We start from the raw sequence: 20,000 nt of genomic DNA on the forward strand, positions 1-20,000 counted from the left end.
GATTAAAAAAAAAAAAAATTGGAGAGTGCCTCCCAGAGCCTCCAGGGTAGCGTGAGCTCTACAACATGATTTCCAGGGCCAACTTCATCTGGCCCAGGCCCTCGCTGGGGGACCTTATGATGGTCCTCTTGAAACACAATGATGCCAAGCCACTGTAGTCTCTAAAATATATCCTGCTGTTTTATGCCTCAAAGTTCTTTTTTTTTTTTTTTGAAAGATTTATTTTTATTTATTTGAAAGCCAGAGTTACAGAGAGAGGCAGAGACAGAGAGAGAGGTCTTCCATCCACTGGTTCACTCCCCAGATGGCCGCAACAGCTGGAGCTGTGCCGATCCGAAGCCAGGAGCCAGGAGCCAGGAGATTCTTCTGGGTTTCCCATGTAGGTGCAGGGGCCCAAGGACTTGGGCCATCTTCTACTGCTTTCCCAAGCCATAGCAGAGAGCTGGATCAGAAGAGCAGCTGGGACTAGAACCGGCACCCATATGAGATGCCAGCGCTTCAGGCCAGGGTGTTAACCCGCTGCACCACAGCGCTGGCCCTCAAAATTTTTGTTCATGCTGTTCTCCTGTCAGAAGTATGCTCCCCCTTTTAGCCTGACACATCTCTTTAAGGTTTAATGTAAGTGTCAGTCCTCTTAGAACTCTAACAGTAGAAAGATTGTGACTAACTAATAGAAGTAAAAAGAGGGGCAGGCTTTGGCATAGAGGGTAAAGCCACCGCCTCCAGTACAAGCATCCCATATGGCTACCAATTCGAGTCCCAGCTGCTACATGCTACAGTTCCAATCTAGTTCTCTGCTATTGCCTGGGAAAGCAGTAGAAGATGGCCCAAATCCTTGGGTCCCTGCACCTGCGTGGGAGACCTGGAAGAAGCTCCTGGCTCCTGGCTTCGAATCAGCTCAGCTCCAGCCATGCGGCCATCTGGGGAGTGAACAAGAAGATGGAAGACCTCTCTCTCTGCCTCTCCTTCTCTCTGTGTAACTCTGACTTTCAAATAAATAAATAAATCTTAAAAAAATTAAAAAGAAAGTTCTTTGTGAGTTTGGTGAAAGAAGAGATTAATTCCCTACTAGGTAATGTTGGGGAAATATTTTATGAATAGATAAGTTTTATATTAAATCAGATAGGACTAAGAAATTTTTATCATTTTAATTTACATAGAAAATAAAGATTCTTGTTCTGTACATCTCAGTTCTTCATTGAACATTTTAGTCCCAAAAATTTATGGACCTTGAGAGTTAGCCTGAGATTCCCATAGGACAGAAAAGTCACTGGTATGTCAGTGAATGACACACAGAACTTCTATTTAGGAAGGCTGTTCTCTTTGAGCATAAGGTCATTTATTGGGGCCAGCATTGTGGCACAGCTGGTTAAGCCTCTGCCTGCAACACTGGCATCCCATATGGGTGCCAGTCCAACTCCTGGCTGCTCCACTTCTGGTCAAGCTTCCGGTTAATGTACCTAGGAAAGCAGCAGAGATGGCCCAAGTACTCAGAACCATGCCTCCTATGTGGGAGACCTGGATGCTATTCCAAGTTCCTGGTTAGATTGTGGCTGTTTGGGGAGTGAACCAGTGAATGGAAGATCTCTCTCTCTCTCTCTCTCTTCCTCCCTCTATAATTCTGACTTTCAAATAAAAATAAAATGAATCTTTTAAAAAAATGAAGAAGGTCATGTATCAGTGAGGAAAGATTAGGACACTCTCCAGCCAAGCAGATCAGTAGGTGGTTAACAAAGTCACCCACATCCACCAGATGAAGCACCAGTTACTTCCTCTGCATACCAACCTTTGCTTTTCTATTTTTATTTTTTAAATTTTATTTATTTATTTTTATTTGAAATGCAGAGACAGAAACAGAGATCTTAGATATGCTGGTTCACTCCCCAAATACCCACAACATCTGGGGTTGGTTCAGGCTGAAGTAAAGAGTCCAGAACTCAATCCAAATCTTCTACATGGGTTGCAGGGACTGAACTACTTTTTTTTTTAACAAGTATTTATTTATGTACTTAACAGAGTGACAAGAAGACAAAGGGAGAGACAGACAGAGAGAGATCTTCCATCTGCTGAATCACTCCTCAAATGACCACAATGGCCAGGACTGATCCAGACCAAAACCAGGAGCCTTGAAATCCATCCATGTTTTCCACATGGATGGCAGGGACCGGACCCAAGCACTTGGGTCATCTTCTGCTGCTTTCCCAGGTGTATTAGCAGGGATCTAGATCATAAGCACAACATCCAGTACTCATACCGGCACTCTGATAGGAGACGCTGCTTCCTAAGTGGCAGTTTATCCTGCTGTCCCTCAGTGTCAGTCCTGGGCCCACCTACTTCAGCCATTACCTGCTGATTCCCAAGGTGCTCATTAGCAGGAAGCTGTAATCAGAAGTGGAGCCAAGACTCAAACCCAGGCACTCTGATACTGGATGCAGGCATCCCTCCCACCTACTTCAGCCATTACCTGCTGATTCCCAAGGTGCTCATTAGCAGGAAGCTGTAATCAGAAGTGGAGCCAAGACTCAAACCCAGGCACTCTGATACTGGATGCAGGCATCCCTAGAGTCATTTGTCTTCATCACTGCTCCAAATATCCACCCCTCTATTCTTCTATTGACACTTTTTTTAAAAGCTTCTGAAATCCCATCTCCAACTAATGGAAAAAACATGTTGACAGCTTTCTGGACATGTGGTAATTAAAGACATGTTCTTCTGAGTAATACAAACTTCTGAGTAGATCAAGCAGTAAAATTGCATCTAAAACTATGTCTACTCTGGGATTTGAGTCTGATTGAGTAAACTTACATTTACATGGAGAGACCCAGAATCCTTCTCAGAAGGATCTAAAAGGAATGTTGCCTTCTTGGAGAAGTTTGGGTCGAGGGCAGTGTCACTGGTGATGACGATCTGTTGATCGTGGTACCCATAGTGCCCTGGATCCTTTTGGGTCTCAGGTAGAAATGTCTGAGTTAAACATCTAGGACAGTTGATTTAGGGGAGTCACTGAGAACATCTTGACACGTCACCACAGCAAGTCAGTGCAAGAGTTGGGTAAACAGCCTACAGCCCCTTGCACCCACATGGGAGATGTAGATGAAGCTCCTGGCTCCTGGCTCCTGGCTTCTGTCTTCTGCCTAGCCCGGACCTGGCCATTGTAGCCATTTGGGGAGTAAGCCAGTAGATGGAAAATATCTCTCTCTCTCTCTCTCTCTCTCTCTCCCTCTCTCTCTCTGTAACTCTGACTTTCAAAGTCAACAAATAAATCTTTTTAAAAAAAGAAAAAATAACAGAAAATATAGCAGATTAAACATGTTTATCCCAAGTGACAAAGAAGTAATTAAACAAGTAATCTCAAGTAGCAGAAAAGTAGTTTAAAGACTATAAACCTGTAAAAAAAAAAAAAAAAAAAAAAAAAAAAACAAACAGAGAATAGGAAAGAAAACTATGATAGAATGTTCTAACAATTTTTAAAATAGAAAACAACATAGAATGAGTCAAGAAGCAAGCCACCTTTAAAAATAAAATCCTAGAAAGGGGTATTTTTGAAGGTCAGAGAATTTTTGAAAACAGGGAGATCCATTGAAAGTCTTATTAATAAGCAACCAAGCACATCCCTTAGCTCATACAGCCAGGCAACTGTCTCCTCACCACCTGCATTCCTACCACAAACACAAGTCCTGGACAGAGATTGGAGGCTTACAGTCTTGAGAGAGCAACCCCGAAGAGATTCCAGACTGAAAGGCACACGTGGTCGCCTCTGGGAAGTGGGAACCAGAGTGGAAAGGATGGGTGAAAGTTCAGTGGCTTTGTTTTCACTTCTTGTTTTTTCATTACAAGGCTTGTAGTTCTTCAACAGTATATACACACCCACGCACACACACACATACAGGAGCTTCAAAAAGTTCATGGACAAACAGAATTAAAAGATAAAGCTTATTTTGGTATAACAAATTAAATCATACTTGGTTTTTCATATTACACATTTCCAAGGAACTTTTAGAAGACTCCTTGTGTCTTTTTTTTTTTCGTTTTGCACCAAAACGAACTATATATTTCAAGTCTATTTTTCCACAGACTCCTATATTTACACACAGGCATACATGTGTAATGACTTACTATAATATTTTGGATAATACACTATGTATCTCATATCATATAATGATTATATATATATATTAAATATACTTACGTTCTTTTGGCCTAAAATAAAATTTTAATTCCAAGAAGTAAAATAAAAGAATTAAACGTTTCATACTCACAGAACACACATTTTAAACTTCACACTATTACATGAACAAATAAAATCTTTATCTTACACTGCTAATTTATCCCACTAACTGTCCTGACAATTTTTCTTTTTAATAGTGGCCTCTGTTTACCAGTGGCTTCCTTTCATGACACGGAATTGCCAGGGACATGGAAGCTGAACTGCCACATCCAGCCACACCTGCCATCTACATCTCAACCACAGGGCTGAGGGAGCTGGCAATGCCATGACTGATGGCAAATTTCTAAGAGCATTACCTCTTCACTTCTTTCTGTTTAATCTGTAGTAAAATTCATAAACTCATTTTCCTATGAGTTGATGGCAAATGCCTTGCCTTTGTGACACTAATACCTTAATTATCAATATGTATTTGTTAAGTTTTCATTCATGACTCAGTTCCTTAACACAATTCACTATAAAGATACAAGTATAGGTTTTTCCTTTTGGAGTTTCTTCATTTTTTTCTTCCATCTTTTTTCAGATAATAATTAATTATGTATTTGATATAGCTAACATTTACATTTCAAATTTCTGATTATATACAAGTATGTAGTCAGAATGGCCTAAAGAAATTCAAATGTTATACTTATTTTCACATTTTATGAAGCTCTGTAACTTATTAACTTATTTAACCAATAACAATGAATGCTTATGCTTTTTGTTGTTTTTAAAAGTGCATCAGTGACTTATGGGCACTTGAGGGACTTGTCAGCACATAAATGAATGTTCAGCACAGATGTTAAGGGAAGACAGTGAAAGTGACACTTTGGAAGGTAAATAAATAAGCCATTTTTTGGTAGTTAAAATGAAGTCTTACCAGTTTCTCAAATTAAGCGAGCAGTTAGTCTTTTCACGGTTAGGTATCTGAGTTTTAGAAATCTCTAATTGTTGACTCTGCTCCCTCTACTGGAACCTTGGTTAAATTGAATGGAGAAGCAGTTGCCATGAAGTTGAACAGCGTCTTCTTCAGAACTGGGCAATCAGTCCCAGACTAAAAGGAAGACAAGTTTTAAGCTAGGAAATTATTTTCAGAGCATAATTGAAAAGTGCTTCTATGACAGGGAGAAACTTTTGTTTCTGATCATTCTAAATGCAGGCCATAATTCTTAAGATTATTTTAGGTTAAAGAAAAGCAACATTTAAATCAAATTCTTGGGTAGTTTGAATACAACTCAAGGCTTATTTTGTAACATTTTGTTCTTTTGAAGACTCACATATCTGTTTTTTACTGCATTGCTTTAAATTCCCTCTGGAAAGCATTGCAAAAATAAGAGCTCATTAAGTATATTGCAGGCACTTCAAAGTCCCAGAATATGCTTCATAAATAGTACATCCACATTCCCTATATCACTAAGGTAAGAACAGTAAAGATTCTTCCATTTTATGGGGAAATTTTTTCAATGTAGAGAGAGTCATTTGTGTCTGTATGGCTCATATTGTTTAACAGCAAAACAAAGAATACAATCTGTACCTTTTCTATTTGATTTTAAAACGCCATTGTATTTCTATACTCAACTGGAAACTAACTCAAAAATGAGTGAGCTTTATCAGGTTCCTTTTTATCAGTTGTTCATTAGTATCTTTGATAAACAGATTAGCTTGTGCAGTAATTTTGACAAGCACATTTTAGCAACTATTTAAAGGAAACAAAAGCAAGATACAACATTCTTTAAGCTGCTTGCTATACTATCCTCCTATACTCAAAAAAACATACTTATTAAAAATAACCCTCCCAGAAGTCAGAAAGAAAGGGAATAGGGCCAGAGAATGCGGCATTTATTCAGCCAGTCACTCACTCAACAAGAGTATTTATTGAGTGTCAACCGTGTGCCAGATGCTGTGCTGAAAGCTGGTGATTTAGCACACCCCTGCCCTCACGGCACTCAAGAAAGGAAGACAGGAAGTAAAGAAAGATGTGACCACAACTATTCTAAGTGAGAAGAATAGAAATGGGGGCCAGGGCAGAGGGAAGCAAGCAGAAGAGCAAAGAATGGTGGGAAAGGACGTACACTGCAGTAGATGGTCAAGAGGACTTATCTGAAAAAAAGAGATATGTGCAAATGAGGAGGGGCCAGCCATTGGAGGGGAGTATGGAGTGCAGATGAGTGTTGTGGGCAAAGGCAAATGTGTAGGCAAAGCCCTGAGAACGGAGAGGACATAGAACATAGGAGGAATTGATTGGTGATAGGTATAGCCAAAGGCAGTGACTCACAATGAGAACAGAGTTGGGGAGGAGCCAATCACTCGGGGCCTCATCAACCAGACTCAGGCATTTGGATTTCATCTCATAGGTGATAGGAATTCGTTGGAGGATTTCAGGTAATGCTGGGGAACTCTCTAATTCTGTTTTGGAGGGCTGAGTCTGCTTCTGTGCAGAGCATCTTATGGAGGGAGCAGGAGTGAAAGCCAGCAAGGAAGAGCACTTTGGAATGACAATGGAGTAGGATTTAAGCCAGGAGATATGACAGAGGGAGATGAAAAATGCTCCCTCTGGACAAGGCTTTGTGCCAGGCACCTGAACTGAAGTTTTTCTGGAATCTGCACAGCTCCAGCAAAGCCTGGATGCAGGAAGCCACAAGACAAGTGTTTTCTAGATCCCTTCGCTGGAAGAGCAAGTTCACTGGGAATGTACTTTTTGGGTCCATTTGAAGGGCAAAACCCCAGGACCCATTGGGAGAATGAAAATCTAGTTGGACTGGAACATAAACTGTGGAAAGGTTTAGGGAAAGATGAACCTAATCTCATGGATTAGAACTGGACCATGAAGACTTCAACCAACAGTTACAGAGACCCTTTTGAGTGCCAGTTGTGGTGCTAAGAGCTTTCATCCACCTTATCTCATTTAATTCTCCCCAGTGGCAACATGAAATAAGTGTCAGCATACAATAATCATAAGTAAAGGCCATGGAAGCACATAAGTGACCAAGGTCTATCAGCAGCTTGATGGCTGGACCATCATTTGAGACGTAAGTCTCTTTCTCAAAAATGTAACTCATTTTCCTTTCCTCATACAATAGTTGGATAACAATATTTTAGCCATGTTCTGCAAATGCAGGCAGACATCAAATACATCTAGAACTTATGGGATGAGATAGGAAAGGATGACACAGATCAGATCAGCCTTTTTTAATAATGATGACTCAAAGCTTCTGTGCATGCTTCGGGATATTACATGGAATGTGAATAGGAGAGAAAGATTTTGTCCTGTTGGCATGGAAGGACCCCATAGTCACACCATGTTAACTGCCAGATATTTCAGTTTCTTGGTACAAGATAGGAAAAGCAATGCCTAAATGAAATAAAATAGACTTGATTCTTTTAATGACTGCTTTTGGGAGATTTTCTTTGAAATTTTGTCTTGTATGTCTTTCCTGGGTAATAATTATGAAAACATTAGGTGCAGCCACAGACCAAAATTTTGCAGAGATGCAATGACACAACCCCAGAGTCACTCCCTAAATTATATACACACTATGTCTTCGTAGCCTTTTGTTCTGATTTTTATTTTACATTTTATGAACCAATTATAAAATTATCTACTAAAAAAGATTTATGGTATAAAAGGGAAATGGGGAGAAACTGTCCTTCTAAGTCTCTTTTGAAGAAAAAATCATTTGACACTTAATTTTTCTGAGATCAAAAAGGCAAAATTAATAACTTTCTGTTTGTTATTCATATGTACTGGTTCAGTGATTCCCAAACAGAGATGACCAACATTTGGGGACATTTACTTGGCAATGAGTGTGCATTAATTGGCTAGGCCTGGCATAATAAAGTACCACCCACTGGATGGCTTAAATAACAGAAATGTCTTCTGAAGACTTGCTCCTTCTCTTCTAAGTGGTCATCTTTCTATACCTTCTCACAGTCTACCCTCTTGTACCTATGTCCACCTTGGTCATGTTGAATGAGCGCCCATCCTAATAACCCTATTTTAACGTAGTTATCTTTTTTAAGACTTTATCTCCAAATACAGTCACATTCAGAGTCATTACAGGTTAGAACTTAAACATATAAATTTTCAGCCCATATCAGTCTAGAAAATATATTAGTTGTCACAAGTGGAAGGCAATGCTACCAGGATCTAGAGTCAGGGGTACTGCTAAATGCTCTTCAATGCTCAGGACAGTCCCTTAGGACAAAGAATTATTAGCCCAAAATAACAATAGTGTCAAGGCTGGCAAATCTTATTCTAGTTCCAAATCCAGGGAACTGATTTGTTTCAGCATAAAGAAAAACATATTAATCAAGTAAACATCAGTATTGGGAATTATAATCTTAGTTAGGACTCTGGATATCCATGTTAAAATATCATATACATAAAGTTTTTTCACCAGATTTCAAAGCAACTTCTTAAGAAAGTTAGATCCTGTTTCCCCTTTAGAAGAAAAAAATAAGAGAAGTCCAGATGGACTGGGAAAGAGGTAAGGACCAAGGCAGAGAGGACTGCGACTGTTTGTCCACCCCTCTCTGATGGGTGTGAAGCTTCGGATCCTGACTGCAGTCCCAGACTCTAGACCGGGAGAACGATGGACCAAGAGCTGTAGACCAGGGTCAAGAAAGACCCACATGATGATGTCTAAAGCCTCAGTAGAGGCAGAGGAGACAGTCCAGAGACATGGTCTGAGTAAGGACTCAATCCAAAGGAGCTGATAAAGATGTAAGAGCAGCCTGAGTTGCCACAAGGTGTGAACAGGCAGGATCAGGAAGGTGGAAAGGACACTGTCCCTGAGGCAGCTCATTATGTTCATGCTATTTTATTTGTTTGTTTGTTTTAAAGTGAGAGTCACACAGAGAGAGGGAAAGACTCTTTCCACTGGTTCACTCTCCAGATGGTTGCCATAACCAGCACTGGGCCAGGCCAAAGCCAGGAGCCAGGAGCTTCCTCCAGGTCTCCCAGGAGGGTGGCAGAAGCCCAAGCACTTGAGCCATCCTCCACTGCTCCTTCCAGGCCATTAGTAGGGAGCTAGATTAGAAGTGAAGCTGCCGGGACATGAACCGGTGGCCATATGAGGTGCCAGCATCACAAGTGACAGCTCTACCCGCTACGTCACAGCACCAGCCCTTCATGGCGCTTCTTAAGAATGAAAAGCATCAACCAGAGATGAGGACCTGGTGTAGATTATTGCGGAGAAAAAATGGGAATTAGACAGTAGATTCCAGCATTCAGTGTAACTGCAAAGGGGCAGACACCACAAGTTCTGGAGTCAGACAGACTGGGTTCAGACCCTGATTTGCCACTGACTAGCGTCACCTGGAGAAAGCTGCTTAAGCTCTACAACATTCTGTTTCTTCATCTATAAAATGTGAGGTGGGGCCGGTGCTGTGGAGAAGCAGGTTAAAGCCCCAGTTTGTGGTGCCAGCAACCCACATGGGCACAGATCCAAGTCCTGGCTGCTCCACTTCTGATCCAACTCCCTGTTAATGTATCTGGGAACACAGTAGAGGATGGCCAAACTCCTTGGGCCCTGCACCCACATGAGAGACCCAGAAAAAGCTCCTGGCTCCTGGCTTCGGATTAGCCCAGCTCCAGCCATTGTGGCCATTTGGGGAGTGAACTAGTGAATGGAAGACCTCTTTCTCTCTTTCAAATAAATAAAATAAGTCTTTAAAAAAAAGTTGTTATATGCAAATTATATTGTGCATGCATGTGTGTGTGTGTGTGTGTGTGTGTGTATGTGAAGTGTTTGGCATAAATAATACTAGTTATTGTTATTCCAGAAACATTTCAGAGGTATTCATCAATAGTGCCAATGACCACTTTGATGCAAGTGAACATGAATGATGGGATGGTGTAAAAAAAATAAACCTCAGGTTTCTAGCTTGACTAACTGAGAGAATGAGAATGCATTAATCAAGATGAGGAACAAAAGGAAGAAAACTGGTTTGGAGAAAAGAAATAAAAATAATGAGTTCAATTTGAAATGTGTTGAGGTTTAGGTAACTGGTCCACTAACCACATGAGGATGTTCAGGAAGTTGTTGGAAATAAAGATATATGGCTCAGATGAAAGGTGAAGACTGGAAATTATTCACAGTGTTGATTCTGTGTAGCTAGACGAAATTGCCTCAAGAAAAAAGAGAATGGCTGAAGAGATATAACTCTAATATATTCTTAAATGCTTAACTTCTTCTCATGTTTTTGATGACTAGATAGTCCTTAAAAGCTCTTCACTATCTGGGAGAGGGGGAGTAGGATTGGCTGTCCTTGAGAGCATTTGAGGTATCTAGATACAAACATGCTAAAAGATCAAACAGCTATATGTATGATATCACTTCTCATTTTTATAATTTTAGTTTTTAAATATGCTTTCCCACATCATTGCCAGCCTTGTTGAGTCTGCCACCCATTGGTAATTTCCTCTTATGAACTAAAAACAAAACAAACACAGATTGCCCAGAGAAAGAATGCCTCCCTTCTGATTAGAGACTTTTCTTTGAGGAAAGCACATAAACATCTGTGCCTGACTGTGTGGGCTCCTGACTCTAGCGATTCAAAAAGGACTTATTGTTGATGTTCTCATTGGTTGGTTGGTTGGGTTGGTTTTGACTTTTTGCCTGCTTACATATTTCTCTATCTGGGGATATGTTCTGAGTACATGAGGTTCCTAGAAAAGTGATCTCTCCCCAAATAGTACATCTATCTCTTCTGATGGTGTAACATAAAAATAAGGCAGATGAATGCCCAGCCACATTAAATATTTCTACCTATTGAGATTATAAGTATAATGAGAACATTTTCAAATGAGCTTTGGCTTATGGCTTTGTCTCTTTGAGCCTTCTATTAAAATATTAATACTAATATGGCCATTACTGGAACCAGCAGAAAATAAGCCAACTGTCACTGAACATTTTTTGGAACTATCCTATAATTTTATAAATGGTTTTCACAATAACTATAAACAGCAATAAACTAAATTGACTCAACCCTTGATACATCTGTATAGACCAGAGGTATGATTTATAAAAGCATTAAGAGATTTTATGTAATAATAATAATGATGATGATAATATAAAAAAAAACATAGTACTTAGAAAGTCCAAGTAGTACTTTAGGTACTTTACATATATTAATACAATTATTTACCATAACAGTATTATGAAATAGATACTATCATTATATCCATTTGACAGATGACAGAGATGGTGAACTGAAGTACAAAGGTGTTTAAATAACTTAATCAAGTTTATTGAGCTCAGAAAAACTCAGAAGCAAAGCCAGTACTCTAAGGCAGAATAACTCCTGAATATATTCTTTTAACTATCTTACTATCAAGTCTTTCCAAAAATACCTTTAAAATCCCAGAAGGAGTAATAAAGAAGAGATTATTAACCTTCCTTTACATATAAGTATTGTTTCATTTGTTGTAAGAAATGTGTTTTATCTCTAATTTGGATGTCATCAAATAACATAAAATATTCTTTTGGCAGTTTGCAACCACAGGGTGTCTTAATGGCCAAAAGTCATATGAAAAAATTCTCAACTCTGTTAGACACAGGGTAATTACAGATTAAAATCAAAATGAGCTACCATGGCACAACTGCAGAATAACAGAAAGAAAAATAACATCAATTCTGGCAATAACGAATGGAAACAAGTGAATGTAAAACATTTGCTACTCTCAAGAATATTGGTGGGAGCATAAACTGATAGAACTGCTTTAGAAAACTGTCAGTCAATGTGTATTAAAGCTGAATATATGCCTACACCAAAACCTAATGATTCCACTCCTATATATAGACCCCAAAAGATGCGCACTGTGTATATGTTCCACGAAACACACATTTTAGAACATTTCTTTCTCTCCCTTCCTTCCTTCCTTCCTGCCTGCCTGCCTGCCTGCCTGCCTTCCTTTCTGTATTTCTGTCTTTCTTTCTAAAGCAGAATGATAGAGAGGGAGAGACAGGAAGAGAAAGAGATAGAGAAAGCAAGCGCTTCCACCCACTGTTTCACTCCCCAAATTGCCTTACATAGCCAGATCTGCGCTGGCTGAAGTCAGGTGCCAGGAACTCCATCTGAGTCTCCCACATGGATGGCAAGGGCCCAAACACTTGGACCATCTTCTGCTGCCTTCCCTTTCTGCATGTTACCAGAAAGCTGAACTGGAAGTGGAGAAGCCAAGACTCAAACTGGCACTCCAGCAGGGATGCTGGCATCATAAATGGTGCCTTAACCTGCTACACCACAATTCCAGCCCCTAAAGAAACATTTTAAAACGTTAGAGTGGCCAGCACCATGGCTCACTTGGCTAATCCTCTGCCTGCAGCACCGGCACCCCGGGTTCTTGTCCCGGTTGGGGCTCCAGGTACTAGTCCTGGTTGCTCCTCTTCCAGTCCAGCTCTCTGCTGTGGCCCAGGAGGGCAGTGGAGGATGGCCCAAGTCCTTGGGCCCTGCACCTGCATGGGAGACCAGGAGGAAGCACCCGGCTCCTGGCTTCGGATCGTCACAGCACCTGCCATAGCGGCCATTAGGGGAGTGAACCAAAGATGGAAGACCCTTCTCTCTGTCTCTCTCTCACTGTCTATGACTCTCTCTCCATCTCTCTCTCTTACTATCTAACTCTGCCTGTCAAAAAAAAAAAAAAAAGTTTAGAGTGGGGCCATTGCTGTGGTGCAACAGGTTAAAGCCCTGGCCTGCTGTGCCAGCATCCCATATGGGTGCCAATTTGAGTCCTGACTGCTCCACTTTCAATCCAGCTCCCTGATAATGTGCCTGGGAAAGCAGTGAAGGATGGCCCAAGTCCTTGAGCCCCTGCTTCCAGATGGGAGGTCCAGAAGAAGCTCCTGGCTTCAGATTGACTCAGATCTGGCCGTTGTCATTTAGGGAGTGAACCAGTGGATGGAAGATCTCTCTCTCTCTCTCTCTCTGTCTCTACCTCTCTCTATAACTCTGTCTTTCAAATAAATAAAATGAATCTTAAAGAAAAAAGACATTTAGAGTAGCTCAGTTCATAACAGCTACAGACTAAAAATCATTCAAATGTCTTTCAGTAGTTGAGTGGATAAATACATTGTAGTATGTCAGTAAAATTCAATACTATGTTGCATTGAGAAGGAATAAACTATTGTTATCAGCCACATGAGTAAATCTAATAAGTATAATGAGCAAAGAAGCTAGATATGCAGAAAAACATTATGTACCATATGATTCCATTTATGAAGAGATCATAAATAGGCAAAACTAATATAAAATCTTATACATCGGGACACTGGTTGCTTCTGGGGGGAAGTAATGAATGGTAGGAATCATAAGGGGCTTCAGAGGCGATGGCACTGTTCTGTCTCTTGGTATGTACTGGTATATGAGGTGTGCTCACACTGTGAAAATTCATGAGGCTGGACACTTAGGGTTTATACATTTCCCTATATGTGTCCTACTTCTATTAAAAAAAAATATTCTTGGAGTTTGAAACAATAGTACAACAAAAGTAGCTGGACATAACATTATTCATACTATCATAAAATACTTCTCAAGCCTGTACTTTTCTCTTTGAAGTTCACAAGGAGATTTATCTCAAGAAGCATATTTGAAATGTGATCAATTAAAAAGTGCTGGAATGGCTCCACCCTGGATCCATTGTTCACAGAGGTGTCTGGCAGAGGGCTAAATGCTGCTGGATCTCCCAAGACAAATATAAAATTATTGTGCTTAGAAGAAATCAGAGTTGTACTATGCTACTAAAGAGCAAAATATTTGTCTTTGACTGTGGCAGAGATTAAAGAAAGAATCCAGTTTTTTTTCCCTAATTTTTTGGTAGTAGCCCAGTTAGGAAGGGCCTCCTTGTTCATTGATTTCAGATACCATTCTCAAATGCAGGTAGAATGGCTGCATTGTAAGACTGAGGACTAAGTATCTACTTCAGTCAACCCTCCTACAACAAATCCATAGAAATGATGTAAGATATACTTTAGCAAAATAAGGAGGAGAAAATGGAATAGGAGAGAATAAGTGGGAAAAAGGAGGAGGGAGAGCAGAGGAAGTAATAGCAATGTCATGATACCTAGCCTTGGGTATGAAGGGGGACCATTCAGTGGATGAGACTCTAGGAATCTCTAGGACAGAAAGCAAATAGGGTCAGCTGAAGAGGGAAAACTGATATAAAAAGAAAAGTCATTGCAATGGAGGGCACAGCACAAGAGAATTTGTTCCCAAAAATGTTTTCTTCCAAGAGAGTTATACCCATCATGCTCTTAGAAGCAGTGTGGCTATTTGAGATGAAATGTGATGTAAAAAAAAAAATGATTGAGGGAAAAAGGTTGGGAAACTATGGAAAGATTCTTGAAAGGATGACAACTTAGAATTACAATGGAAACCAACAGAGTATATAGTTTACAGGGAGAATGTTCCTTGTGCATGAGAAAGGCTCAGTAAGTCAAGTGTTCATTAGATTCAACACTATGGAGATCACTTGACAGGGCAGTTTCAGTGCAGCAATAGAGTTGGGAGCCTGCGTGTTGTGGAGAGGGAATAAAAAGGGAGACTGAAAATTGCCTTCAAATGATAATCCCAAAGAGAATGAGAAAGATTGGGTCATAGCTTCAGGAGGATAAGAGATCAAAAGTTCCTGGGGATTTTTTTGTCATTTTCTTTTTTAAGATTTAGTTATGTATTTGAAAGGCAGACTTACAGAAAGAGAGGAGGAGAGAGAGGGGGATACAGAGACAAAGAGATCTTCCAATCACAGGTTCACTCCCTTAATGGCTGCAATGGCTAGGGCTGGGCCAGGCTAAATCCAAGAGCCAGGAACTCCATCCAGGTCCTCCATGTGTATGACAGGAACCCAAGTACTTGGACCATCTTCCCCTACCTTCCCAAGGTCCTGGATCAGAAGAAGCGCAGCTGGGACTCAAACCAACACTCCTATATGAGATGCCAGCATTGCAGGTAGCAGCTTAACCTGCTGTGCTATAACACCCATCTCTGACCTTTTCTTTTTTAGTAGTGGAAAAATACTTAACCACGTTTATACATTGAAAAGGAAGAAAAAATGTTGAAAAAGTCAGAATGGGAATTTTTCAAGGATTTTCTTAATTCTGGCTGCTATAAAATTAGCATAGACTGAGTGGTCTAAACAACAGACATTTATTTCTCCCATTTCTAAGATCAAGATCTCCCAGATCCCAGAGGCTGAGAAACCCAAGATCAACGAAGCAGCAGATCCTGTGTCTGGAGACACTCTGCTGCCTCAGTTTTCAGAGGGGTTTCTCCTCATTGTATCCTCATGTGGCAGACAGCAGGGATCTTTTGTGTCTCTTCTTATCCAGATACAATCCCAACAAGACAGTTCTACCTCCATGGCCTAATTACCTCCCAAAGACCCTGTCTTCACTTTGGAATGTATTGATTTGGAGGGAAACGAACATTTAGTCTACAGCATATAGTAATATCCTATATCCCATACTAAAGTGATGAAGTATGTCTGAGAAAGGAGGAAAATATGGGTATGGTAAGCAGCAGACAAAAGAGAGCAAGAAGTTGGCCTCTTTCATTGTTGGTGGTCCAGAGAACTCCAGATATTTCCGTGAAGTAAGAAGGAAGGTGTCCCATGGGCATGATGGGAACAGTTGTTGTTAAGAGGTTTGAGGCAAGCAGTCGGCAATGGTTCCCATAGGAGAGAGGTGAGCAATAACAACAGGACTCTGCAGAGGTGTTGAGAACCCACAAACACCATGAGTTTATAGACACTACTCTGCACACTTTTAAGTTTTCCTTTTTAGTAGCACTCAGTACCCTGGTTTAGTAACAGAGAAGATGAATTACTGTGTTTTTCCAGACCTGGGGTTTTGCCAGGAGAATGAAACCAAAGACAGGAACCAGGGAGTTGAGGGTGTGTGTGAGCCAGTGATCCAGGGACCAACACATGAGCTAAGCTATGGGGTTAGGCAAAGACAAAGCTTTGGTACTGGAAGTATCAAAGGGCTAGTTGTGGAAACAGAACTATTAAGATGGAGAGGAGGTTGGATCAGAGACAGGGGGTCTGTTGAACTAGATCTTGAATGGCAAGGGCAGAGAGCAGGAAGTATGAGAAGTTGTAATTTGGAAAAGGAAAGGATACTGTATCCCAGGGAAGGAATCATATACCTAAAGATGATACAAAGGGTAATAGCAAGAAATTTTATGTAACTGAAGTGAGCAAATCAAGATAGAAATGTAGACTAGGGCAGATTGTGAAGCGCCTGGAAGAGTTGAGCATCATTTCCCCTGAGAGGCCAGGAGACAGCAGAGGTTCTCAGGGGAGTCAGGAATGTCTCTTAGGGCTATGATGGGGCAGGTTGTGTCTCTCAGAGGGGCTCCTCCATGGGGGCTGAACTCCAAGCCTGGCTCTGCTCTGTGACCACTTTAGCAAGAAAAGGATCTTTTGTGTAATTCCTCACACACCTGCCCCCACCAGAAGGGGGAGCTCTTTTCTAACTTACACTCCTGAACCTGAGGCCAGTCATTGCTGACTGGCTAGCAGTGACCCTGAAGGCAAGCATGGAGAGCTGAATGGTTATCAGCGTTTTTGACAAGGAGTTGGCTGAAGGCAGCCATGAACAAAGAAGAGAAGCCAGAGGCAGAAGGGAGCCCTGCGGTAGACTTAACACTGGGCAGCTCTGGATGTACGGATGGTGGGAAAGGGAGAAGTTGAAGATGACTCAGATTCATTCTCCAGAATAAAACCTGACCACAATGAATGCTCAATTAGCATCTGTCAGCTGAAAAATAAAATAGAGCTTAATATAGTGAAAACATTTTCAAGGAAAAGATGCTGTCTGTTGGGATGAAACCCATAGGAACTCAAGACACTACTTCAGTCATCTTATTGCTCCCAAATTTTTAGTGAATTTTAGAGTTAAGAGGACTCAGCTAAGAATCTAAGAGTTACTCCTGTGCAATGGTGTTCAGCTTTGGCTGAACATTTGAGTCACATAAGAAGACTTTTAAAATTCCAGTGCCATACTGGATCTATTAACTCAGATCTTCCTCTATGATAAGCTTATATGAACTACTAGAAGCTCTGTAAAAAAGAAAACAACCTGTATTAGAAATCAGACCATAAAGTGATGGTTTAGTGATACAAGCTCATCTTCAGAAAGGAACAGGAATGTATTAATGCCTGCTGGGGAAGGGAGGTACTTTTTCCATATTTTTAAAAATATTTATTTATTTATTTGACAGTAAACAGAGGAAGAGAGGACAAAACAGGGAGGGGGGGAGGGAGGGAGAGAGAGAGAGAGAGAGTGAGAGTCCATCAGCTGGTTCACTCCCCAAATGGCAACAATGACCAGAACTGGTCCAAGCCGAAGACAGGAGCCTGGAACTACATCCAGGTCTCTTGGGTGGGTGGTAGGTGCCCAAGCACTTGAGCCATCATCCATTGCCATCCAGGCACATTAGTGGGGAGCTGGATTGAACACAGAATGGCTGGAACTCTAAACAGTTGCAAGCAAACAGCTTAACCCCCTGCGCCACAACACTGCCCCCTGCAGGTACTTTTTAAGAAGAGAATTAAGTCACTCCTTTCTGATTGGAATTAGCTATTCACAGGATTTATAACTTTTAACATAAGACATGCTTGTTTGAATCTGAGGGAGTTGACACAAGGAAATGAATTTACCCCAGATCATACAGCCAGTGAGTGGGAAAGCCTGAGTTCAGACTGTTCTCAGGTTTGCCACCCTAGGCTCCTCTGCCAAAAACAAGGGTTCCAGGGGGAACCGGAGAGTGATGCTTATAGAAGCTTCACTTCCAGATGCCTGAAATACTGAAAAAGAATAACAAATACAGCAATGTGGAGTGCTTATGATTCTCCTTAATATGTAAATATGTCCTTGTTCTATTTAGAGCTCTCTGCAAATAGAAAATACATGTTTGACACAAACTGATTTGCACATCACACAGAAAAATCTAAGAGAGAAAGTCGGTGCTGTCCATACCAGATGCCTTGATGTTGAGACTGGTTTGATCTAGATTACTAATAAACGTGTTCCAAAAGCAAACCACCCCGATCTTTAAGGAAATGAGTAAGATAGCAATTAAAAATAAGTGAATATCTCTGAGAAATACAAAATCTTTGCAGATTAGAGAGTCACTGTGAAGAATCTAGAAACTGCATTAACAAGTTTGATTCATGGTTATTCAGTGAACCAAATGACTTGGTTACTTCAGAGCAAGTAATCGAAATTGTTTGCAGTCATTGGCTTTCTTATTGAGACAATGCCAGGAAACTAGATTTTAAACTTTAACCAATACAATTTTTAGTCTTTATTATGACATTGTTTAGTTTCAGCTTGAGAATACAGCATCTACATGGTTTCATTATTTTTCACTAATGATTATTAAAACTAACTAATTCTTGGTTTGGTGTTTTTGTGGGGTTTTTTTCCGCATGCTAAAACATTTAACAAAATCTTTTGTCTTCCTTGCACATACTTGTGACTTTATAAAGGCAGAGAGTGAGTGATCCCTCAATTCTTAGCATCAGTGAGTTAAAGATAATATTTGACAAAAAGCATTAACCTATTTATACTGATGTCTGCCATACTGGGTACAACGGGTATGTCTGCTTCAATAATAGGGATAATTCAGATTGAAAAGACGCTCATTGTCATTTCTCAAGATAAATTTTAAGCATGGAGGCTTGGTCTCACATTATAATGGCATTAGTTTGGAATCTTCAGGTTTGAGTCACATCATTTAAGTCCACCTTCTGCGGACGATACGAAGTCTGAGCTGATCTTGATTTGAAGGTGCCAGGCATCATTCTTCTGGCCTCTGAGATACAGGTGGTAAATACCAGAGATGTACAAGATCATGTGAGAGACAGTAAAGAAATAGAAAAACAAACAAACAAACAAAAAAAAAACAGAATAAAATCTAACTATGCAGAGTTTTGCTTAGAAACAAAAATTGAGTTTTGCTCAAAGTAGCTTGTTGTTTCCTGTGCCAGGAACTACTGTGCAGGCCCAGCAGGAAGTGTGCTACAGAGCAGGATCACCTTACACCCTCGTTTTATGGTTCATTTCACTTATTTAATGCAATCTGAGAACCTGCAAAGGAGCATGTTAGAAGGAAGGAATAGGCTTTTTGTCTTGTTTTGTTTTGTTTTTGAGTTTCTTTGAATCAAAACATTTGTTTTTACAAGGTACTTAAAGTCTCAGGGAAACAGAACTTGTAGAGTGGCATGGTGAAGAAATTTCTCTGTGTCACAAAATGTAAAGCAAGACAAAGTTGAGTTACGCCTGCCCTTCAGTTATGTCTGTTTCCTTTGCTGTCCTACTTACATAATTTGAAAAATTACAAACATGCCCATGAATGGGCTAAGTCATTTTGAATTTCATTTAAGCTCCTCCTAGGGTCTCTAACTTGCTGGAGAATGATATTGGTAGGGAGAAGGGAAAGGAACATATTTGAGATGCAAAATAGTGATTCATTTGTCGAACAGAGGAAAGAGTTGGCTTTGCTGCTATGCTTGGATATGTGTGAATGGAACAGCTGGATTTGCCTGTGGTGGCAGACACCACTCCTCACACGCTGTCTGTCTTCCCCTCCAGAGACCTCAGTATGAACAACATCAGTCAGCTGCCCCTGAGTCCCCTGCACAGTCTCCGCTTCCTAGAGGAATTGTAAGTATCACCGGCGTCCTGATGCATCCAGTCAACACTGGATACATTCTTGTGTTTGTCTCTCATACTTACTGTGGGAACCAGATAAAACAAGGCAGAGAAGCTGTCAGCACCAACAGTTTTGGCAC

At 40.6% G+C, this 20,000-nt stretch overlaps 1 protein-coding gene across 2 annotated transcripts in view; it reads left to right on the forward strand.

Moving 5' to 3' along the window:
• Positions 1–20,000, forward strand: part of LGR5 (leucine rich repeat containing G protein-coupled receptor 5) — a 136,879-nt gene that overhangs the window by 38,040 nt on the left and 78,839 nt on the right. For both annotated transcript variants that reach the window (XM_008256789.4, XM_002711332.5), the window contains exon 2: positions 19,801–19,872. In XM_008256789.4, the coding sequence (XP_008255011.2) occupies positions 19,801–19,872 (72 nt within the window). The remainder of the gene's footprint in view (positions 1–19,800; positions 19,873–20,000) is intronic.

This window comes from Oryctolagus cuniculus, chromosome 11 (genome assembly GCF_964237555.1).
Source record: "Oryctolagus cuniculus chromosome 11, mOryCun1.1, whole genome shotgun sequence".
NCBI lineage: Eukaryota > Metazoa > Chordata > Mammalia > Lagomorpha > Leporidae > Oryctolagus > Oryctolagus cuniculus.